General features: G+C 37.0%; 2 protein-coding genes across 2 annotated transcripts; both read left to right on the plus strand.

Annotated features, from left to right (window-relative positions):
* The first annotated feature begins 1,410 nt into the window (after nucleotides 1-1,410).
* LOC140158005 (beta-1,3-galactosyl-O-glycosyl-glycoprotein beta-1,6-N-acetylglucosaminyltransferase 4-like) lies at nucleotides 1,411-9,671 on the plus strand. The gene is made up of 3 exons (XM_072181254.1): nucleotides 1,411-1,443; nucleotides 2,937-3,065; nucleotides 8,808-9,671. The coding sequence occupies exons 1-3, from the start codon at nucleotides 1,411-1,413 to the stop codon at nucleotides 9,669-9,671; spliced, it is 1,026 nt and encodes a 341-aa protein (XP_072037355.1).
* Nucleotides 9,672-13,572: 3,901 nt separating this feature from the next.
* Nucleotides 13,573-20,013, plus strand: LOC140158006 (beta-1,3-galactosyl-O-glycosyl-glycoprotein beta-1,6-N-acetylglucosaminyltransferase 4-like). The gene is made up of 3 exons (XM_072181255.1): nucleotides 13,573-13,578; nucleotides 18,211-18,342; nucleotides 19,069-20,013. The coding sequence occupies exons 1-3, from the start codon at nucleotides 13,573-13,575 to the stop codon at nucleotides 20,011-20,013; spliced, it is 1,083 nt and encodes a 360-aa protein (XP_072037356.1).
* The last annotated feature ends 5,497 nt before the right edge of the window (nucleotides 20,014-25,510 follow it).

Below are 25,510 nucleotides of genomic sequence, written 5' to 3' on the forward strand. Positions count from 1 at the left end.
AGTGCAATATTCACGAGCAGAGAAGTCGAACAAAGCAGTCTACATTTGAAAGCATTGATTTAGTTTGAAAGCATTGACTTGAGACTACGAATTAGCTAAGCTGATTTCACTGTGAAAATATATAGACCATCGAAATATTTCCACAGACATTACAATAGCCACTTGACAGATTATGACTTCATTGATATCAACACTATTATACACAACTCTATTTATGTGCATGTCGCATGACGGAAGATCAATATCATAGAAAGCTGGTTTAAACTAACTTTTATTCAATTTATTTATTGGAGAATAGAGAGAGAGAGAGAGAGATAGAAGAGATCGCCAGGGAAAGAGGGTAGGGGGGTGTGTGTGAGGGGGAGGGGGTAAGGGTAAGGGAGAAAGAGAAACAGAGGGGAGAGAGCATTGGAAGTGGGAAGGAAAGGAGGGGAGAGGGGGCTCAAGAGTGGAGTGGAATAATAGGGAAGAGTCGATATCGAGTGTGGGGAGGGGGAGGAGGAGGTTATATATAGGTGGCGGAGGGAACATAGGTAAGAGGTATGGGTTGTGCTTTCCGGGGAATAATCTAATTCATAATCAAATCATCTACATCATCATGCATCGTATATATTTCAGACAAATAAACAAAACACCCCCCACCCCTCAATATATGCACATGATTTCTACATGTAGGCCTAGGTCTCGTATATATCCAACGATGTCTATGCATAACTTATCAAACGAATCTCGGAACTCGGGTGTAATTTTATGGTGTCATGGAAGTGTGCCATCTACGGCAAAAGTCGCCCGCGTTGATAGATATCGATAATGAAAATGTGAGCACAATAGGCTATTATATACGTATGGTTATAGGCCATTATACTTTTGATTATATATACCCTCTTGTGTCCTCCCAGCACAATAGTGTTATGATTGCATACCAGTTCATCTCCACATTTTAATCCCTTGATTTTTGGTTTCTGAACAATAGAGAAACCAAAACTATATATTTGAAATGCGGGAATGTCTAGTCTACAGATGTTGTCTATGGAGGTTAAGTCTACATACGTTTTAAATACCGTTATTTGTATCCTAAGAAGTTCGAACTAATTTTGACGAAAGCTTATATCGGTTTCATGCTTGTCAGATGGCAAACTTGAAATTTTCAATTTGGACAATTAAATTCCCGCCGTAAAAGCGATATTGAGTATTTCATATATAAGTGATATCGCTGTGTAAATAAATAAGTACGCATCTGACTCGTTATCTTCCTAATCTAATAAATGACACTTGGATAAATTTTGACATGTAGAATTCATTATTGTGTAAGTGTCATATTGTTATCTTGTTTCCCCATATTCTATACGGTCAAAATAGGCATGCTAATAATTATAGATCTTAATAGGTCAACGTCAAAGAAAGTAAAACATGGCATGGTCAGCCAAAACCAGCAAGTTGCAGGTTCGAGTCGCGTATATCGCAATAATTGCTTTCATCGCTCTCGTCATTCATGGGTTTTACACTCAACGACCCAGAAGCGATTGCCCCTTTCAGAGACAAACAGAAGTACAATATCGCTATATTCAACAGACGCTTTCACCAGAGACAGAAGTACATGAAGACCAACAGCAGACAAGTAGACCTGAGATGAATACCTTTATTTCACCGTATCATAAATATTACCCAGTGAACTGTACTACGTTGTTTCTTGGGACCCCACCGCAAAGGGAATTGATACATGCTAAATTGGTTTACCAGAGAGATGTTGTGAATAATGGGAGATTCCTAGTACCGACCGATAATGAGGTAATGTATGCAATAATGCAGATTGATAAAGGAATCATCATCCTTGACCAAGACTTGAACCCGGGACCCCTGAAGCTCCAAACCAGCGCTCTTATACCAACTGAGCTATTAAAAAATCCTGTATCATTAGAGCGGAATAGAGTTCCAATTCTCTAGATGGCTAATTATAGAAATAAATGTGTTTTGTTCTCGAGGTATGCTTATACCAAGCATTTTCATCTTCCGACAAGCATATGATAGCCCCAGAAATTTCCCCACAGGGGTCATTTCACCGACTATTTGCATTTCTCCAAAAGTGGGGGGGTGGTAGGGCTGTCGCCCATAGCCCCTCTGCGTATGCCACTGGCCTCACCCAAAGTTTGATTCTTTATGAGAAAGAAAGAACAGTTTACCAACCCAAAGTGTTACAATTTAACAAGACAACAACATAACCTAACTCGAACCAACGTGGGTTCGAATCCCGCGCAGACGCATTCCCTTTCTTTTTGTTGGGTTGTGTGCCACTCGGGATTTGTGTTTATTTGTTGTCTGGTTTAATTGTAAGACTTTGGGTTGGTAAACTGTTCTTTCTTTCTTATTAATTATACGCAGTTTCCTCTTGTAGGGGCAATCGTTCCCATTGTGTTTATATTATGTTCATAGTATATACTTCAGTTATATTAATATAAATGTGCTTTTACCCAAACAAGTTTGACTAATTCCTCATGTATTGATACAGAAAAGGATAGTAACCCTGAGATAAATATCATCAAATTTATTAGTGTAAAATTATTATACACGGGGCGGGGGGATTCCGAATATGTAATATGGTATCAAAAACAACATTTTGGAAGTATTTGACAACGGCAGAAAACATTCAACGTCGGACACGTTTACAATATAATCACAAAGTTCAACAAAATAGATAATTTTGCTGCACAATAGTCTCGTGTTGTTCCGCCTTTACATTCAAATGTATAGGACGACCACCCGCTATGTAGAAGGTCACTTCGAGACTTACTTTCTACAAGCTGTTATGGCAGCTCGGAGGGCTAGGTGGTCACGTGCGTATTTATAAAAGCGCATTTATAAATATAACCGAAGTAGACTGTTCATGTGCACAGGATGCGTAACGTACCCCAATGCCTACTTATGTTGATTGTTTTTAGGTCATCGAATGGTTATGGAATTGTGAGGAATATAAACAATACAGACGATACCCACATAAACCCATGACGTCAGAGGAAGATGACTTCCCTATTGCTTACATCATTGTTGCACACAAAGACGCAGCTCAGGTAAATGGACTTTTCCAGTTAAAATCCATACACCCTATATGGAAGACATGACCTTCGTTTCCCACACAGGGAGAAGAGTGTAGTTTTCAAATGGCGTGGCCCATTCAGGTAACCCCATTAGAAATTAATATTCCCTGTCTATATATGAGATTAAGTTTAGCAACCATTTTAATCTGTTGCGATTTGGTAGTTCACCGCATCTTGCGAATGGTAGTGAGCTTTGGTAAAAATGCATTGATCATTTCAAAACGTGTAGAAGAATGCAAATATCACATATATACTTTTCTAGGTCCTGCGATTCTTGAGTTAAGTTGTAAAGAGGGCTGAAACAATAACACTTGTATAAAACGTACATAACTCATAACAACGATAAATCAAGCAAGTTTTCAAAATATATGATTTGTAGAATGAACTTGTGCAAGTGTTATTTATCAATAATATATTGATTTAGATAATGAAAATCGATTTATTTTTGGCTGCTTCGACCAACAATACCTAGTCTTTTCGTGAATGACTTCCTGAAGAAAGGGTGAAAATACATGGCCGTGAGCTCAGAAATGGACACAAACTTACTCTTCCTAGGTGGCGCACAAATAGATATCGTGACAGCGCAATCCCTTACATGGTCAACCTGTTAACATGGTTAAATAATGCTTAATATATTCTCTTTTATATGTCATTTGAACAATGTATCTTTAACTTATGTGCAATATCGATCTTGTGTTTATTTATGCTCTGGATAGTATTGCCAACTCATTGGTCATAATGTTTTTGTCCGGGGGCGAGGCCACCTCTTTTCAAACTTTTCCTGGGGTTTATGTCCTCTCCTTTTTTAGAGGACTTTTCCACCTTGGGATTAGGTTTGCAGGGAGGGAGTTTCGCCTGTTTGGTCAAATGTGTGTTTTTGATGTTCTTTAATATCCTTTATATTTCATGTTGTATATTGTATTTTTGTGTCAGTTCCTGCAGAACTGACACCTTTAGTACAGGTTTGACGATCACGTGACAAATCGAATCTGTGACGTCAATGTTAATATCGATATCAATTTAAGGCTGTTCTAGTTAAATTACATACCCATTGGCATTTTGGCTGTACCATTTAATTTACATACTCAACACATCCCTGTGCACTCACTGCCACTTAGTCCATGAATTGATCCTGATTTGCATTGTCGTATAGAGTTATATTTTTGTACACAACAGGGATGTTACTATTGTTTTAACTAAATGAAGCACACTTTTGCTTTTATCCTTCTTTGTCCTTTATTAATAATTAGGTGATTTAATTAATATAATTCTTTGTTTCAGCGACCCAAGGGTAAACAGACAAACAAAAACAAAGGTCAAAATCCTTCAATTTCTGTGAAAATTGAACAAAAAGTACCCAAATCCCTACATTTTATATCTCCCTGTGTTATAGACAAATTGTATACGTCACATTTAAAATCATTTAAAATGACTTATAAATTGCCTTATGCAATACATTTGTATTGTGTGAACTTTGTTTTTAAATGCCTTTGGCTTCCAGGTTAGTTTCTCGGAGCTGGTGAGGTGTATCTGGGTTTAACTTGGTAGGGTGGTGGTAAGTGGCTGCCCTATAAGACTTGATGCATTTTTGGTGCAAAATATGCAAATTAAGTAACTAATTTGCATATTTAACTTAAAAATAGTTTTTTTTGGGTTTTTTTTTTGCCATTTCGAAGAACTGGTGAGGCGTATAGGGATATAACTTGATGAGGTTGTGGTAAGGGGGCTGGCATTTTCTTCGGAAGTGGGGGGTCACAAAAATACAGCGGGGGTCATAGAATTTTCAGACCCAAAATAGGGGGGTTATAATTTTTTAACACCCAAAATAGGGGGGTTATAGAATTATTAAGGGCTGGTGACTCAAAATTTGCGCACGCTGCGCGCGCATTTTTTAACTTCGCAATCGAAATGTGCATACAATCTATGCAAAATTTTTACACGCTCCGCGCGCCTTCTTTACACTTACAATAAAAATTTTATCACGCTCCACACACTTTCTTCACTTTTAAGTTTTGGCGCGCTCCGCGCCTTAGTTCCAGCAATGAATAATTTTCTTGAGTCTGCGTAGTTGGAAGGGGGGGGGGTCATAAAATTTTTCGACCCGCGATAGGGGGGTCGTAAAAAAATTTGCCCGCGATAGGGGGGGTCATAAACAATTGACTCCGGTCACCGACATATTTGGGACCCCCGCCCCTTCCGAAGAAAATGCCAGCCCCTAAGCGGCAGTTTCACGGAGCTGGTGAGGTGTATTGGGGTATAACTTGGTAGGGTGGTGGTAAGTGGCTGCCCTAAGACTTGATGCAATTTTTGGCGCAAATTATGTAGCTAATTTGCATATTTAACTTAAAATTTGTTTTTGGGTGTTTTTTTTTCCATTTCGAACTGGTGAGACGTATAGGGATGTAACTTGATGAGGTTGTGTTAAGCGGCAGTCGTAAGATCCGATGCATTTTTTGTCGCAAGATATGCAAATTAGTCACCACATTTGCCTATTTTTTTATTTGTCGAATTGCTTTTGGCCATTTTTCGGAGCCATCTTTAACATTAGGCCTACATTCAAATAATAATTACATTGTAAATTGGAACTGACACCAATTTTTTTCAGGAATATCTTGTTTATATGTGAACTTCACAGCAATTCAGCTTTTAGCTGCGAGTGTGTTTGAATAAACCATGAATAATACGAATAATAGTCTACCCTTAAGGGATCTAGAATGAGCGTTTATTGCGTTTCGACAGTATTATTTGTGGGACATGAGAGCACCTCAGACCTATCGAATTGCATTCTGAATACGAAGCATGTCTTTCTGATATCAAATAATTTTCATTTTTTGAAAATCACGATATAATTCAAATTTTATGACAAATTATAAAAATTTGATATTTTTCAAATTTTTGATACATAACAGTCCTCGAAGTAAATTATATAAATCTAATGATATATTCTTAAAGTGTATGTAGCAGGGAGGAAAAGCCGACGGTCAATTGAAAATGTTGACCTTTCATATTGAATATATGGATTTTTTTCCCCAAAAGACCTAATTTTTTTTTGGTGTTTTTGGAAAAAAATCCATATATTCAATACGAAATGTCCAAATTTTCAATTGATCGTCGGCTTTTCATCCCACCTACATACACTTTAAGTATAAATCATCAGATTTATAAAGTTTACTTCGAGTACTGTTAAATATCAAAAATATCAATTTTAATGATTTGCCATAAAATGTGTATTAAATTGCGAATTTCAAAAATCAAAATTATTTGATATCAGAATGACATTCTTCGTATTCAGAATGCAATTCGATATGTCTGATGTGTTCTAATGTCCCAAAATAAATACTGTCCAAACGTTCATACCCCAGCCCTTAAGGTCATGTCTTTCAAAGGGATGTACGGGTTTTAACTAGAATGGCCCACTACTACAAAGAAGAAATGCAAAAAAGTAAAGGTATTAAAGATTAAAACCATTATATTTGGCTACATTTTATGTGCCATAATTGCATCACAAAAAAACGCGATTTGTATTAGAAATAAATAATTTAATATTAAATATGAAAAACCACAGTGCAGATGAGTCGAATTAGCAGAATTTGAGTTAAAGCCAAAAGTGTCAAATTCGGATTTTTGGCCCCGTTGTATAAAACTATGCGAGGCAAGGTTTTAACGACCGACATGTGAACTTATATGTTGCTATCTTCTGAAGATATCTCATGATACATCATATCGTTTTATATGTTACTATCTTCTGAAGATAGCTCACACATTAGATCGTCTTATATGTTGCTATCTTCTGAAGATAGCTCATACATTAGATCGTCTTATATGTTGCTATCTTCTGACGATAGCTCATTAGATCGTCTTATATGTTGCTATCTTCTGAAGATAGCTCACACATCATATAGTCTTATATGTTGCTATCTTCTGAAGATAGCTCATACATTAGATCGTCTTATATGTTGCTATCTTCTGACGATAGCTCATACATTAGATCGTCTTATATGTTGTTATCTTCTGAAGATAGCTCATACATTAGATCGTCTTATATGTTGTTATCTTCTGAAGATAGCTCATACATTAGATCGTCTTATATGTTGCTATCTTCTGAAGATAGCTCACACATCATATAGTCTTATATGTTGCTATCTTCTGAAGATAGCTCATACATTAGATCGTCTTATATGTTGCTATCTTCTGAAGATAGCTCATCACATCATATAGTCTTATATGTTGCTATCTTCTGAAGATAGCTCACACATCATATAGTCTTATATGTTGTTATCTTCTGAAGATAGCTCATACATCAAATCGTCATATATGTTGCTATCTTCTGAAGATAGCTCATACATTAGATCGTCTTATATGTTGCTATCTTCTGAAGATAGCTCATACATTAGATCGTCTTATATGTTGCTATCTTCTGAAGATAGCTCATACATTAGATCGTCTTATATGTTGTTATCTTCTGAAGATAGCTCATACATTAGATCGTCTTATATGTTGCTATCTTCTGAAGATAGCTCATACATTAGATCGTCTTATATGTTGCTATCTTCTGAAGATAGCTCACACATCATATAGTCTTATATGTTGCTATCTTCTGAAGATAGCTCATACATCAAATCGTCATATATGTTACTATCTTCTGAAGATAGCTCATACATTAGATCGTCTTATGTGGTTATCTTCTGAAGATAGCTCATACATTAGATCGTCTTATATGTTGCTATCTTCTGAAGATCGCTCATACATTACATTAGATTGTCTTATATGTTACTATCTTTTGAAGATATATCATACATTTAGTCTTGTATGTTATTAGATTATGTTGTTATCTTCTGAAGTTCGCTATACTTTACACCTGAACCGTCTTATACATAAGCTAGTATCGTCAGAAGATACATACATCGGATTGTCTTTTAAGACAATATTTAAAAATATTGATATTATGAAGATCAGATTATCTTGTATGTTGCAATTTGTTGCTCATATCTATATAGTATCGCTATATTACTTCAAACTTTCCTTTGGGTATTTAACAATGGGAGCACATGAACTCTAACACATCTACTTAAGCACGTGTTAAACGTGACGGATGCAATTACCTGTGCAATTACTGCTGCTGATGTATCAGGTAAATCAATCATCTGATGCAATTAGTATATTATTAAATTACATCAGGTAATTGAATTGTTCTTCTTGTCATGATAACATCATAAATATAAAACAAGCTTAATTTTGCTATACGAGGGGTATCAAAGCTGTCCGTGTCAGTGCATTTTACTGTTGTGTCAGTTGGACAACTGCTTGGTTACTGATATGTGTTTAGAGTAGAATATTGAAGTAATCCTGTGTGTAATTTTTGTTGATGTACAGGCGAATAATTCTGTTGAGCTGTGAATGTGGTCCAGGTAGGTGTTCCATGTCAGTGCATTTTGCTGTTGTGTCAGTTTGACAACTGTTTGGTTACTGACCAGTGTTGAGAGTAGAGTATTGAAGTAATCATGTGTGTAATTTTTGTTCACTTTTATGAACAGGATTTTAAGATATGATCTTGTGAAAAATTATAAGTTTCTTTTTGAGGCCAGTTTACAATCATGCACAATGTAAACAAATCTTCTTTGAAACCTATACAGACTTACATATTTTTTGTACAATTATTTTATATTACTTTTTCATTTTGCTGTAATTATGATCATACAATAATGCTTGTTTCAGATCGAGAGATTGTTCAGAGCCATCTACCAACCACAAAACATCTACTGCATTCATCCAGATTTAAAATCTCCCGCCAATTTCCAACACGCAATACACAAACTCGCCTCATGTTTTCCGAACATCATCATACCACCTAAGCTTGAAAACATTCAATGGGGGAATTTTTCTCGTCTGATGGCTGATATTCACTGTATGAGAGAACTTCTCAACCACCCTGTACAATGGAAATATCTACTGAATCTCTGCGGACAGGATTTTCCGTTAAAAACTAATTTAGAAATCGTACAATTAATGAAAACTTACAATGGTAAAAACTACATTGAAGGTGGTAAAGTAGGACCAGATTCAGATGATAATTTTGCATGGCGAACTCGATTTAAATTCTACTCGAATTCAAGCGATGGGTATATACCACCCCAAAATAGCGGTTACGTGAAAAGACCGCCACCCTATAATATCACGATTTATAAAGGAGATAATTATATGGCGGCAACTCGTGAGTTTGTAGACTTTATGGTAAAGGATCCACGAGCTATCGCATTCTTACAATGGTGTAATGATACGTATCTACCTGAGGAAACGTTCCCAAATTCTTTGCATCGTTCAATAGGAGCACCAGGAGGAGAGATTACAGAAATGAAAGAGAGTTACATAAGATTCCGTAAATGGGCGGAAGATTTAAAAAACCCATCGTGTCGAGGGAAATTTGTGCGACAATTGTGCATATTTGAGTCGAATTATTTAGAGCATTTGTATGACGTACCGCATTTGTTTGTAAATAAATTCTACTATGATTACGATCCGATTACTATGCAGTGTATGGAGGAGCTTTTGGATTACAGAAGTCGTCATCTGAAGACATGATACATCATTGGCAGAATTCAAGACTATATTTCATTACAGGTTAAATACCACTAATAGGCCTGGGCGATACATTGAAATACGATGAGTAACTATTTGTTTTCATGGCATTCGAAAAGACTGCATTAAAATCGCTGAAATTGATCAAGCTATCTAGCCAAAAAGTACTTTTTAGAGTTTGATGCTTCAAAATGGTACATTTTCTCTCATTATATGACATTTTTGATGTAATAGTACCAAAATTCATACGCACGGCTTCGGTTTTTAGTAAAAAGTCGCCCTATCATATTGTAACTTTCAGCTTCGAGGGCGCACTGTCATTTTAAGGTGTTTACCGTTCAGCGCGTTAAAACAAGAAAAGTCTCAGGTCAACCTATGTTGATCATTTTTGATCATTTGGCATCTAAATCATTTAGTTTCACCTGATATTGGTGGCATTGAACTGTGAGAGTTCTGAATATGAGAAAATTCCACCCGAAATTAGGCATTTTCCCATTGAAACCCGTGTAATACATAATTAGTGGTATTTAACCTACAGGCTCTGGTAGCAACGTTTGGACAGTATTTTTGCGGGACATGAGAGCACACCAGACATATTGAATTGCATTCTGAATACGAAGAATATCCTTTTGATATCAAATAATTTGGATTTTTTGAAATTAGCGATGTAATACACATTTTATGGCAAATATTAAAAATTGATATTTTTGATATTTAACAGTCCTCAAAGTAAACTTTATAAATCTAATGATATATACTTAAAGTGTATGTAGCTGGGATGAAAAGCCAACGATCAATTGAAAATTTGGGCCTTTCGTATTAAAGATATCGATTTTTCCATATCTTCAATACGAAAATACACATATTTAGATTCATAAAGTTTACTTCGAGGACTGTTAAATATCAAACATTTTAATAATTTGTCATAAAATTTGTATTATGTCGCGAATTTCAATAAATAAATAAAATAAAATTAGTAAAAATTATTTGATATCAGAAGGACATTCCTCGTATTCGATATGTCTGGTGTACTCTTTATCTCACACAACAAATACTGTGCAAACGTTAATAGGCAGATTCCTCAAGTTTTTGTGTTTAAAAAAATGGAAAATATTTGGATCAGCAAATATTACAATAGGAATGAAATGTGCTTAATCTATTCATTTAGACAATAGAATATTAAAGAACACCCCCCCAAAACAACAACACAACAACCCCAAAACAAACAAACAAACAAAACAAGAATATCGAAAGCACTGAGTTAAGTTTTGCAGTTTCCTGCAAGACCATCGTATATGCCGCTTACGATCGTCTTGCATTTTGCACTCCTTTTCATTGCAAGACTGTAATATGGTAAGTGCTGCCCTTACGATAGCCTTCAACAGAAAATTAGCAAAATGCTATGGTAAGTGGTACTTACGACAGTCTTGCACCCAACTAAAATAGCATTACAATGCAAGACTATCGTATTGGTGGGTTACGATAAGGTAAAGGAGACGATCATGTATAAACAGTGATCGGAGTGCCAATGTCTTTTTCATTGGCGATTGGACCAGATTTTCCTCCATGTAATGTTGCTATAGGGGGATCGCTACACCTCCTCCACAGCGAGTCTGTTACCTTCCCAGCATTTAAGAACGCCAGTACCCATTTATACGCCTGGGTGAAGAGGAGTAATCGATTATCGTAAGTGGTGGGTTACGATAGATTATCGTAAGTGGTGGGTTGCAATATATTATAGCAAGTGGTGGGTAACGATAGATTATCGTGAGTGGTGGGTAACGATAGATTATCGTGAGTGGTGGGTTACGATAGATTATCGTAAGTGGTGGGTTATGATAGACTATCGTAAGTGGTGGGTTACGATAGATTATCGTAAGTGGTGGGTTGCAATAGATTATCGTAAGTGGTGGGTTACGATATAGATTATCGTAAGTGGTGGGTTGCAATAGATTATCGTAAGTGGTGGGTTACGATAGATTATCATAAGTGGTGGGTTACGATAGATTGGGGTTACGATAGATTATCATAAGTGGTGGGTTACGATAGATTATCGTAAGTGGTGGGTTACGATAGTCTAGCAGGGAACAGCAAACTGTCCTGCACATACGATGTTTTATTTCAAAACATAATCACAACTTAAAACGTTAATGTCACCTGAAATTGTACACTTTTAATTGAAGATATTCAAATTTGTTAAATAAGCTTAAATTATCAGCATTAAGTTTGTACTGTAAGATTCTTTGGCAGGGTTTGTTTTGAGCTGTCCTATAAAAGGCACGAAAATAGACGGAAAAGGGAACCTTTCTGTACAGAAATATATTAATTAAAAGTCCACATTTCTTAAATGACCATCAAATATAACGTCTTTTTTATTATTTGATATTGGAAACTTCTTTTCAGGGTGTCATGGATTAGTACCCATCGATTGGGAAATTGTCAATAATTGGTATTTTTTATAATATGAAAATAAGTTTTATCCCACCATCAACATATGGCGTGAGTAACAATATATTTTCTGTAAACTTGCGCAACACACAATCCTCCGCCACGAACTTCAAATTGCTGTGGTGAAACCGGCTGTCTTTACGTAATGTCTTTGAAAAGCATGTGCCGGTTTAATCATTTTGGGACTCCTGTATTACTTTTGATATTGAGAAGCCCCGGGTGAGAAGCCTTATCATTTTTACGTTTATGCCGGTCGTTTATGTCAATCTTCATCATACGCGCTGTCACTAGCATCTGGAGGGATCACACTGATGATATCAGGGTGTAGTACTAATCGCATGTGACATGACACAGTTCTTTAACCCCAATATGCTTGTATACTGAAGCAATGACATTTGAATGCATTGGGTATTAAACGCGAGGTCAATCCTCAGTTATGCTAAGATATTTTCGAACTTTTTGACGCTATCATGATGTATAATATTACTGGTACACCAATGGTACCCATATTCTGTTTTCATCATAATTCCTCAGGCGAACAAAATCATGTTCAATCGCAAAATGAGATGTATATGAAAAGACCCAAAGAGTTTCTAAGTTTAGTGTTTAAAGACAATGAAATCAATTATTGCAACGTTGGACATTGTTGGATCAGTTTATATTACAGCGATATGTCGGGTGCATTGCATAGATAGTATTTTCTAAAACATGTGCTCACCGTGATACGGAAGAAGCGTCATTTGGAATATTCATTTTTCTTGCTGCAAGCAAAGTGCGTAGCAAAGGGATATTGTACTTAAAGATTAACGGCGTTCAAACATGACTGATATTTAGATTAATGAGAACCACTTCGGAGTTATTATTCTTTCACCTGCAGGTACATGGTCGGATCCCTCTTCAATGATCCAAGCAAGGAACCTCGCCACAACTGTTGTATGGTGTCATGGCCAAATGAACACTAGAATTATCAACTGAATACTGCTCGTTAAACGGTACAGTCAGAAAGTAGAACTACTTACTCTTCAAATAAGACTTACGGAGTATTATTCGTGAAGACACTGTGTTTGTGAATGTAGTACAAATATTTTCCTTGGTGTAATCAAACTTTTGAATGTATTAAACTGGTGACAATGAAAGCATTCATAATAAAGTTTTTATTGATGGTATTATTGCTAGTATTATGTTACAGTTACTTCTCTAGCCATGTCAACAATAACCCAGCATGGAGAATGACTGAAGAAGCCCATTTAAAAAACTTCAGGTCACTTAAGTCAATCAATTAAAACGGCGCTTTCGCCACCAAGTCCGCCGAAATTTCTTTCGCATTCGCAATCAGCTTTGCCGGAATTTCACAAACGATACGAGGTGAATTGTTCAGCGGTGTTTGATGGCGATAATACAGAGCTGGGCAAAGTCCGTGCAATGTTGAGAGAACAGAAGCTTTGTTTTAACGGAGATGAAGGTAAAGCGCTTGTGCCGTCCGATTGTGAGGCAAGTAAATTATAATATGCTGTCAGTCATTCAGTCATCGATTATCATTAATAACTAGAGCGGTTCTCGGCTTTCACGGTTCTCGGGTTTGGCGGTTATTAGCTGATGTTGGTGTTAGATGGAGAGCGGTAGTGTTTGGAAAACGTGTGTGGTTGTAGCTGGTTGTATACTGTTTCTGTTCAGAACCTTGTGTGTTTGGACGAGTCGATGGGTCGGGCATTTGGTAATATTGGGAAATTAGACTGTTTGGTTTTAAATATGGAGAGATGACATAGTTGGAAATTGCTATGAAAGTGTTTACAAAAACATTTAAAGAAGAGTTAAATATTAAAATGGATACAACAATAACATAATATAATTGTAGATTGTTTTTCGAGTTTCGGCAATTATTGATATTGACTTATGCTATGGTTTTATTACAAGGTGTAAAAACAGAACTGATACAGTAGACCTAGGAAGAAAAACATAATTTTAAGGTGTTTTACGCTTTTCGGATTATGTTGATAACTGAACAGGCCTTTCAGGAAGTAATACAACATATGAGCATGGACTGTTAACATGGTTAAAGAATATATGAAAATAAGTGTAAACTTTTTAATTACCCCAATGCAGTGCATGTCTCAAAAATTCTATTACTATGTGGAATTGTCATAGGTTTTTACACTTTTAAATCATGAAAAAATAGAAATATGAATAGAATTTTGAAATTTTGACAACTATTTTGATACTTGGCTAGTCTTCAGTTGGGCATGTTAGTAGAAATAATATAGAAATATTTCATCATACATTAAAACAACAGCATGGTGTATGTTTTTTAATGGTTCTTCAAAATCATCATGGACGATAGTGTAATATTTGAGTTAAAGTTTATCTGTACCGTAATGATTGCCTGTGTTAATATTGTTGGTGACAAAATGATGAATTGAACATTTGACAATACAAAAATGTCAGTGATTGCCGTCATATATATGTGTTACTCAGTCCTTTAATAGAAATATGAGGAGCTCATTATTTGTTCTCCTGGAATTATTCAGGAGCTCAACTTTTGAGCACCTAAAATTGCACCCCAGGGTGAAATTTCAAACTTGCTCAAATTGTGTTAAATACCATTCCAATGTATTCCTCTAGACTCCCTCAAGCATTCAGAAATTGTATAGTTTTTTTTAGATTTTTCAATTTGTTTAGACTTTGGAATGATTTATGAAATGTTCATACATACAAATAAGTTTATTAGAGAACAAGCATCACTTCCAAGTCTTTTTGTGGTACTCTAGGGGTTTATCCTCAGAATCTCACATTTGAAAAAAAAAAAAGGGCCTCGCGTTTCCTCAAGCACTGTTGGAGAAGACCGAAAACTACTGACAATGCTAATTTTACATTGAAAAAAAAAAAAGACACCTCCTCCCTCATCAATTCATGAAAATCCTCTGGACGAGAATCAAAACATTAATTTTATACGGCCTTACGGCCGGGGTCCAGCTCTGGAGTTCTAGATGCTCTCTGGTGCAATCTGAGTCCTTATTTGGAGCCTCCGTTTCACAAAATTTATGACCAATATTTCAAGAAATATATCCAGAAATGTTCAAAATCTTCATTGTGAAAATGTGTCTCAGTAAATTTTTGTTTCAAAATGGCAATATGACTTTAGTTCCCCACGTAAACTTGTATGTCTCAAAATTCGGACCGCTAGACAGATCTAGTATCAGTTTGTGAATGAGGACATCGTATAAGTTCCTTGTACTAAATATGACTATCTGAGACGAAAATTGCCAAATGGGTAATGAGTTTTTATTTTTTGCCAATACTTGTTGCAAACTTTACAGGTAGCTTTAGTTTAACTGCCTTAATCCCGTCAGAGTCGTATTGCCAATTGTACGTATCGATCAACTCTTGTTTCCATTTCAAAAGAGTTGCCTTTGAAACAGACCTAGTAGACGACGCATGGAGCCGAATTCATGAATCGGTTCCAGACACAGAATGTTTTTTTCCATGCAAGCAATCCAGAATTTCCCTCCAGTTTTACCAAATTTCCCTCCAGTATGACATATATTTCCCATACCGGTATGTATTTCTTTAATTTTTTGGTCAAAAACCGAAAATTTCCCTGCAATGAGCTTCCCGTATTACCCACTTTTTCCTGCCATGACAGAATCAGTGAATATGACATGATAAAACTACAGGCTTTTACAAAATCAAATCATGAAAATTAATAAATTTAAGCTTAACAACCGGTTAACAACTCATGAACCAAGTTATACGTTTACAGTTATTTATAAATGATGACAGGCAACAAATACTGGCAAAAGCTTACAAACTAATCGTGCTATATCCCCTGTTTGAGTCCTGCAGCCATTAATTCCCCCGTATGAGTTTATTTATAATTCTTTTTGGTGCGGATAAATCTCCCGATATTCATGTATTGCTCCCAAATAAACACACACGCTGTCACTGGCATCAGCAAAATTGTTATACCGACGTGCTCCATAACCCGTTTTGTGATTGGTTGCACAGACGATTTTACTAAATCATAAGCCAATCAATGAATGCGACGGCCTGGTTTGGCAGCACACAATTGTTGGCAGTGAAGCGAAGTACGAATTTTCTGATTGGTCGAATAAACTACTAAAATATTGGCTAAGCCAATCAGCTTGCTCGATACATAACAAACAACCACGTTGGGTTTAAATGGCCTACGATACGCGATCGAGGGGATTTCCCGTACTCGTGTAAATCGATGGGTGATCTCCCGGTGTACGTGTGAGCAATTGATGGTTTGTTTGAATGTAAATGTTTTATTTCTTTTCTCTTGGTTTCTTTCTGTCTATTCTTTTCTTTTCTTTCTTTTATGTTTCTTGCATTTCTCTTTATTATTTTTGTTTTATTCTTCTTTCTTCTACGCGAATCAACTTCAAATTTGAGTCTATAAATGCATGTTTTATATTTTTACTAGTATTAAAATTTTAAATGGTTCTCTTAATTTATTTACTATTTTGTTTACTTCTAATTAACATATGAATGAAAAGTTAGTTAACTTACGGGGTGATCCAGAGATGAAACAAAAATTCGTTTGCTAATACTTGATAAAAAAAGTTAATTATTACGTTTCTGTACTGATTTTGAAATCTGGATGAGCTTCATAGTAAAAAAAAGAAGATTACAATTTAGCGATTTTACCGGGCGATTTTATTATCAAACATATAACTAAAATTTGCCGACAAGCGGGCCGACAAGTCACAATAAATCAGAGAAGAAAAGGCCTATTGTTAGACAATTATGAACATTTATTAAGATAAAACGTGAAATTTGCACAGCGAAAATTTTCATACCTTAACTTGAAAGACTTAAAATATATCCTTGTTTCGAAGTTTTCGTCTCAGTGATGGGCAATCCTAGTTAATATTCTTTACCAAACTTGAATAATGTCCTATAACATAATTCAAAACATTGCAAGCAGAGAACGATGCCTGGAACGAAAAATTTTACCATTACAAAATCAGATACATGTTCGGGACATGAGAGGGTGTCACTATGCTAATAGGCTGTAATGTAAACTTACGTCATGCAGCTTGTGAAGGTGGACACGCCGCTAATTGGTCAAACTTTCGCTATGCAACAGGCTATTGACTGGTCAGAATTGTGCCGTCAGATGTGTTTACCAATTATCAAGTCTGTCGGCGGCGTGGAGATATGCACAATAAATTAGTATAAAACCCAGGCGACTCTAGAGCGAGCCAATGAAATCCAGCGACACTTTTATACTTTGGAATTGATCAACATTGATTGGTTCAATGCTAGTCTGACCTCCGTATAATCTAGTGACCTAGTCTCAGTGTTACCGGGTATGTAGACAAAATGACAGATCTAGCCAGATTTATCTTGGCTCTAGCGCCCATATCAGAGCTCAAAACATCATGAGTACGGCAAACATACACCCATATGTTAAATACCCACCCACTGCAACGCCTTTTAGTGTAGGATAGGTAGGGATAAAAGAGTTGCCGATGTACATAATTAGCAACCAGTATTGGGTGACCGGAAAGCTGTTCAATGCCTTTGCTGTTTTTTTTTGGGTGTTTTGGTTTTAATTAATTTCTCTGTTTCTACATCTCTGGTACGATTCAAATACAATAGGTGTCATCATTAGCACACACTTTACATATCCTGAAATTGTCACTGACCAAAAATACTTCGTTTGTCTGCTTTTTTGTATACAAGAAACACATGGGGCATCTGTTGGTGTGTTGTTACCCAAACACACAATGATATAATATCCGAACTTTCTACGTTGTCTGATACCACGGAAGCAGTTAGCGAGTCAGTTGTCTGAGACAGTCATGACTCATGGAATCGTCAACGAAATGTAGCAAGTTGTGTCTGATACTACGGGATAGGGGCCAGATGCCCGAGGAAGTAATAGTATTAGACCGTTATACGCTCGTACGTTACGTATATCACATCATCTCCCGGCATCATCTACAACTTGTAGCAAGTTGTAGATGATGGTAACTTCAATGTCTCAACATTGTACTGATGGAAGCTAAAAGACACTGACGTTGAGAAAGTTCATGTGAATGTTAAGACTTTCAGTTGTTTTATCTTCTAGGTTTCAACCAGATGGCTTCATAACTGCAATGAATTCAAACGCCTTCGTCGCTATCCATCGCGTGCACTTTCAAAGGAAGAAGAGAATTTTCCTGTCGCCTATGCCATGGTGGTCTACAAAGATTCGGCACAGGTAAATAAACTTGAATATCTTTACCAGCTAATCAGTCTTTCGATGATTCCGAAGGGTCAAGAAGGCAATGGTTATAAAGCATGTTTTGACTAGTTATTAATTTTGTGCCCTTTCGTTATGCTCATTTTACTGTTTTGAATAATTTACATCCAACGCTACTTCTACATCCTTCAACTACTCTTCTACTCTGGATAAAAATAATAATTTTACAGCTTTCATGAATGTGAGCTTGTCGTGGCTGTTTTTCTTCATTTAGCAAGCAGTCCTAGTACTGGTCGCTTTTTAAATTGCTAGGCTAGTGTTTTGGAGCCATCTTCAATAATCTTCCACGTATTTCTGTCTGTCTTGAGCAAAGCATCCCTTGCCCATGTAATACCTGTATATGATGCCAAGTCTCTTGCCATTTTCGTCTTTGCCTCCTCTTCTTCGCTTTCCTGTTCATGGTTGCCACCCTGTCACTCTTTTTGTCCATCTCTATATATTGTCCTTGATTGATGCCGCATCATGTCCTACCAATTTCCATTTCCTTTCACCAATCGTTTCCATGATATCTCGGACTTTTTTTTGCTTCTTATTTCACTGTTGCTGACTCTATGTATAAAATACCTATGTCATTGTAAATACACAGGCCACGAAAAAGTCATTTATTATTTCAACGAAGCTTAGCGGTTTAATATATTGGTTGACTTCTAATATCCTGTAATGACTGTTTATATTTATTCGCAGGTAGAAAGACTATTACGGGCAATCTACCAGCCACAAAACGTATACTGCATTCATGCCGATCTGAAATCCAAACATGAATTCCACAGGGCTATTCGGAAACTTGCTGATTGCTTTGACAACGTCTTTGTGGCCTCTAAACTAGAGAAGATGCAGTGGGGTGGTATTAGTCCAGTCTTAGCCGATCTCCATTGTATGGAAGACTTATTAGACCATCGTGTCCAATGGAGATATTTCATCAATCTCTGTGGTCAAGATTTTCCGCTTAAAACCAACCTGGAGATTGTGAAGCAATTAAAAGCTTACGATGGACAGTTCTATGGACGTAATTGTATTACTGGAGCACCAGTTAAAGGTACTCAGTTTGAAATCAGAACTAAATATAAATTCCATACGACAACACTCGATGAGCCACCACAGTTGGGAAAGTCCCAACCGGCGAAAGGCCAACCTCCAAACAACATCACACTATATAAGGGAGATACGTATATTGCAGCTACACGCGGTTTTGTTGATTTTATCGTCAATAGTAATGTATCAAAAACGTTCTTAGCTTGGCTAAATGATACTTTCATACCGGACGAAGCATTCACATCATCCCTCCATAGGCTGCCCCAAGCACCTGGAGGCTACGCACAGGCAATTAGGCCTAACGAAAGTAATGTGCGATTTCGTAAATGGGACTACGATAAGTCGCTTCCCCAATGTCCTTATGGGCATTACGTACGAGATCTTTGTATTTTTAGTTCTGACTACCTCCAGTATCTTTGGAGGCGACCAGAATTGTTTGTTAATAAATTTCACTATGAATTTGATCCAGTTGCAATGCAGTGTATGGAAGAATTGCTAGAATATAGAACACACCATCCTGAGATGATACAGCATGAGGTGGAGTATTTTCCAATTCGGAACTATTCCTGGCAGACAGGAGCAGATAATGCTGTATAGTTGATATACCGCCAAGACTAGGGCTAGGGGTAAAATTAGGCTCTATGGCAGTCAGTATAAAAGATGCTAGGAATAGTGCCAAGACCAGGGTTAGAATAAAGGGGTTCGAATTAGACACTTGGGCAGTCAGTATAAGTTGATAGGAATAGCGCTAAGTGTAGGGTTAGAATAAAGGGTTTAGAATTAGGCTCTAGTGCAGTCAGTATATAAGTTGATAGGAATAGCGCTAAGACTAGGGTTAGAATAAAGGGTTTAGAATTAGGCACATGGGCAGTCAGTATAAGTTGATAGGAATAGCGCTAAGACTTGGGTTAGAATAAAGGGGTTCGAATTAGGCTCTAGAACAGTCAGTTTAATTTGATAGGAATAGCGCCAAGACTAGGGCCAGAATAAATGGGTTAGAATTGGGCACTTGGGCAGTCAGTATAAGTTAATCGATTAGCGCCAAGAATAGGGGTAGAAAAAAGGGGTGGTAGAATTAGGCTCTAGGGCTATCAGTATAGGTTCATCGAAATACAGTAAGCCAAAAAATTAAGGTACCAGTTATGTTCACCTGCTGTAAATCCTAAACAAGAACAGATATGCCATAATTGGAACCAGCAGCCAATATCTAAGACCTCATTCGAATCTAAGACCTCATTCGTTGAAATTGTTCAATAAATAAAGACACTGCGATCCCAAAACCCAAGGAAGATACCAATGTAAAAGTTGCAGTTTGCTGCATTAAATGCCCTATTGATTTGTACACAATGCGTTCGTGAAGAAGAGAAGTAGCGTTGCGCTTCCATTGATTAGCACGTTAAAACCAACGTCGTGCTTTCATTGATTAGAACACAAAAGTGCAACTTTTGATATCGTCTCTTCGGTAGGTTTTAGATCACTGTTTCTTTAATTCTCAACCAATTTCAACAGGTAAGGTCCTAAATCAGAGCTAAAGAGTACAGGTATTGACTGTTTGGTTTAATTCGGACGTATTTGTCTTTATTTAGGATATACAGGGGTGAACACAACTGGTACCTTAATTTTTTGGCTTACTGTATGTAGTACATATACTAGGGGGTACGTATAAGGGGGATAGAACTAGTCTATATGGAGCACGTCTTTAGAATAACTGTTGCCCAAAATTCAAACGATTAAGGATTAAATGGCTGAATTTAAGGAAAGGATTATGGGTTAGGATTACAATATTAGAGTTAGAGGATATTTTGATAGTCGCCACTATTCAACAATTCAGTGCTTCGGTTAGGTAAAGGATACGGGCCAAGATTGAACGATTTTGATGTTGAGCCTAATATTCCTAAGTTTCGCAGGCCCGTATGTGTGCACATTTTCCCCGGACTTTCACAACTTAATCATTACAAGTTGACAAGCAACAGATGCCAAGAAAAGAGCACAATTTGCGAGGCTGACAATTAAAAACTGAACGTAATTGTGTTACAAGAACACCAGTAAAAGGTAGGCCTAGGCCCTACTAGACTTTGAAATCAAACTCTATAATAAATTCCAATTAATGTTAACACTCCAAATGTTAACACTCCAAGAGCCACCCAAGTTGGGAAAGTCTTCACCGACGAAGATACATACATTGCATTGGAGCTAAAAGACGTTTGGTAGATAGGAATGTATCAATAATGTTCTTATATAAAACTTTGCTCACTGAAACTTTTATATTCCAGACAAAGCATTAAATCCATCCATCCATGAACTACCTCAAGCACCTGGAGGCTACAGGCAATTAGGCCTAACGAAAGTAATGTGTGATTTCGTAAATGTTAATACACACCTATGACGTCGCGCTATTGTTTTAGCGCTCCATTATTTTCCACGAATGGAGCGATCACAATAACACGCCATTCGGCCCGCGGCCATTCTTATCCACTCACGTTCTAATCCTTGGCCATTATCCTATACGTAAATGGGACTACGGCAATTCAAGTCCCTTCCTTATTTTGTTAATGGGAAATACGTACAAGATCTTCGTATTTTTAGTTCTGACTATCTCCAATATCTTTGGAGGCGATCTTAATTGTTTGGTAATATGTTTCACTATAATTTTGATCCAGTTGCAATGCAGTGTATGGAAGAATTGCTAGAATATAGAACACACCACCCTGAGGAGATACAGAATTAGTGAGGTGGAGTAAGTTACAATTCTGAGCTATTCTTGGCAGACATGAGCAGATGGCATTTCTTGATTATAGGAATAGTACTACAACTTGGGAATAAATCGGGGGGGACTCCCATATATTGACATTCGTCATTTGCCCATGAAAAGACCTGCATTTTCAGCAAAATGAACAACGAGTTTTGTCTATTTTGTACTGTAAAATTGGGTAAAAAGCTATTTTTGATTGTCAATGATGTAGATTTTTGGGTGCTCACATACAACATCACCCCATTTTTGACATTGCCAACACCGAATGATCCCTTTTTTCTGAAAATTTCTACACCGATAGACCCCTAGTTTCATACGCTGGTGGGCACAGGTACGTCACTTTTATATTCGAGTGCCCCCCGGCATAAATGCAACTATCCAGACACAGCACACCGTCTGTGAATGGCGTAGCCAGGGTTTTTATACGGGGGTTGGGGATAAAAACGCCACTTTCAAGCAGGGCAATATTTGGTCAAGATGGTTAAAGTGATTGAAAATATCATGGCGGCCATCGTCCCACAAGGGACATGAGGGGCCTGGGGAGATGTACCACGGAAGCTTCCTGCCCTGAGGTTAGTACATGTATCTGTCAACCACATCACCAGGCTGTCATTATATCTAGAGGCAATATATGATACACATGGGTCAATGAGTTACATAAAAATGACCTTGTGTGGTATTCAGTTCCCATGAAGTAAGTTTTGCTTTTTGGTTAAATGTTGATCCCTCACTCTATTGAGTTATTACCGTTGATTTGGTTGAAAAAGGAGGTGAGACATGATCAATTCTGTTCAGGCAGTGAAACCTAATGTACCAATCCCCTTGGCTACGCCACTGCCTGCCTTTGGGTAGTAGCTAAGGGTTGAGAATTATATGTCATCCCGATATATATGTGGTTTAGGTTTAAGGGATAATATTAGAGTTAAATATAGAGTAAAACAAATTTAGCGAGAGAGAGATAAAAAACAGAGAAAGGAGCCGATCTTAGTTGAGTAAAATATGTCTTTATATATCGATCAACTTAGCTATACAAAATGTAATTACTATTTTTTGCATACAACTTTTAATATAATATACTGTGATAAAAATTACATACATAAATTTCCCTAGGTGTTTATACTAATAAACATATGACAATGAAAGAAATGAATTAGTTATGGGTGCCAGGGAAAGATCCGGATGTTTAAATTTTAAGTTTAAGTTTTATTTGCCACTTTTGGGGAGTCATAGAGGGTACGCCTCTCTGGGAGTTGGAACATATTCCAATACTGGGGTCAAACTTGCAAACAAAATTAGAGGAGCATCATGCCCCCTGGATCCACTCCCTGATGGGTGCTGAATGATAGATGATGATTTCTCATCATGGCCATAATGATGATACGTGGGGTCATGATCCGGGGCCATGATACGGTCCTACTCGCTACATTAAGTGTAGGGAGTAGGGGTGATGGCTATAGGTAAATGAGGGGAGGTAGTTGAGTTGCCTTTTAGGGGCATTATTTGTTTAAGTGTTGGTGTTGGTGGTGTGGAGTTTAGTGGTTGTGAGGTAGTGGTGTCAATAATGGGGGTGGTGGTGGTGAATGCAGTGATAAATGATGATGACAATGAGTGTTTATACTGAGCACCTCGCATTAACCATGCTTTTATTCCCCTGCATTTTTAATCCTCTAACTGTCAACCAGGCTTTATATGTTACACTGCAAATGCAGGGTAATGATTCATTGGAGAAGTGGCTGAAGTCCAGAAAAACCTTTTTGTGACCTTCAACATGCGCTGTAGCTTGTCAACATTTAAGGCAGCTGTGTACTCTAGACATTGTTTCTTTCGCAAAATTGAGGTTTTTTTATATGTTTGTACTTTGTTATGTTTTTTATAAATACAAGGAATGAAAATCCAGATGTGTAAACTCCAACTGCAATATTTTAAGGATTTATTTCACTATTCCACTCATGTTTGAAATTGAAAAGGAAAGAAAATATTTGTTGTACCAGCAGGGTACACGCCTTGCAAGAAACAACGCATCGCGTTATGCGATCGCGCAATTTGTTAACGCACAAATACGCTACGATACGCGACGCTTATCTGCATCGCGCTGCACATCTTATGGAAACACCACGGAAGCACAAAAACCTAGTGGTCAAATGGCTCCGTTTTAGCTGATAAAATGTGGGTTTTTCAAGTTCTTTCCCCGATTTAATTATCAAGTTATGAATGGATTTCGCTCAAACTTCTCAAGGGGCCGTGGATTTACCCGATGTTTATGTAATGTAAGGTAGAAAAATAAAAACTGCAGCATTCTCCTGCGAGATTCGATGAAAGTGCAAAATGTGACCACTTTAAACTTCAACGGCCATTATTTCAATGTTCATTTTCTCGGTAAAATGACGATTTAGGTACTACGATAACTCAATAAATACAGCATCTATAGGTAAGCAAATATGATCATCGTAAAAAGCATGATCGACTCAAGAAACGGTTTTCTCATTTTTTATATTTTGGTCTATTTCCGATTTTAGGCATCATTGTGTGCAAATAGGCGTTGTGAATTTTTAAAAGTTTAATTTGATGCCTTATATGGTAAATATCTCAAAAAATAAGGAAAATAAAAAAAAAATAAAAAAACCGTTTTTGGAATGGAGCCTCAAGATTGAGCTAAAAACAAAATAAAATATTTTGGAAAGAGTGTCTTTTGTTATGATGTACCTAACAAATATTGCCAAAAACTCACTTTTTGTGATTTTCTTCATAATTGTTGTTTTTACCCCAAATCTGTATTTATATTAAGATTTATTGATGTCTTGCCTTCATAAAAATGTATACTTTCATATGTCTTGTGCGAATAATTACAAAGTTATTGCACTTTTACTACATGCATGTCTGAGAGTACACAGCCTCCTTAAGAGACTTCTGGAGTCACCCGCTAAAATGTCACCTGAACTACTGTGAACACCACCACATGTCACCCACTATTAACTACCTCAAAAGGTGGTTGACAGTGACCCTTCCCCTAATATCTTTCTACTGGGGCCACTACCACCAGGGCCGGATTTACCTTTTTGGGGGCCCTGGGCCAGGCCAAAATTTGGAGGCCCAAAACTCACTGTGAGGAAGGCATACGCATGTAAGTGGCCAGGGTAAGTGGCCAAGTTTAGGTTTTGGTATAAGATCGACAGTGGCAATGGGAACAATATAATTTAGCGGCAGACAAGCATAGATTTTACTTTGTGTGAACAATTTTCAGACTATTTTAGCCCACAATGAAGGTGAATTTTGCTATAAAACGGGAAAGTGCGAAAAGCGCGCAAAAAATTGTAATTCTATATTTTTTCCCAAAACATGGTG

Source organism: Amphiura filiformis, chromosome 7 (assembly GCF_039555335.1).
Source record: "Amphiura filiformis chromosome 7, Afil_fr2py, whole genome shotgun sequence".
Classification (NCBI taxonomy): Eukaryota; Metazoa; Echinodermata; class Ophiuroidea; order Amphilepidida; family Amphiuridae; genus Amphiura; species Amphiura filiformis.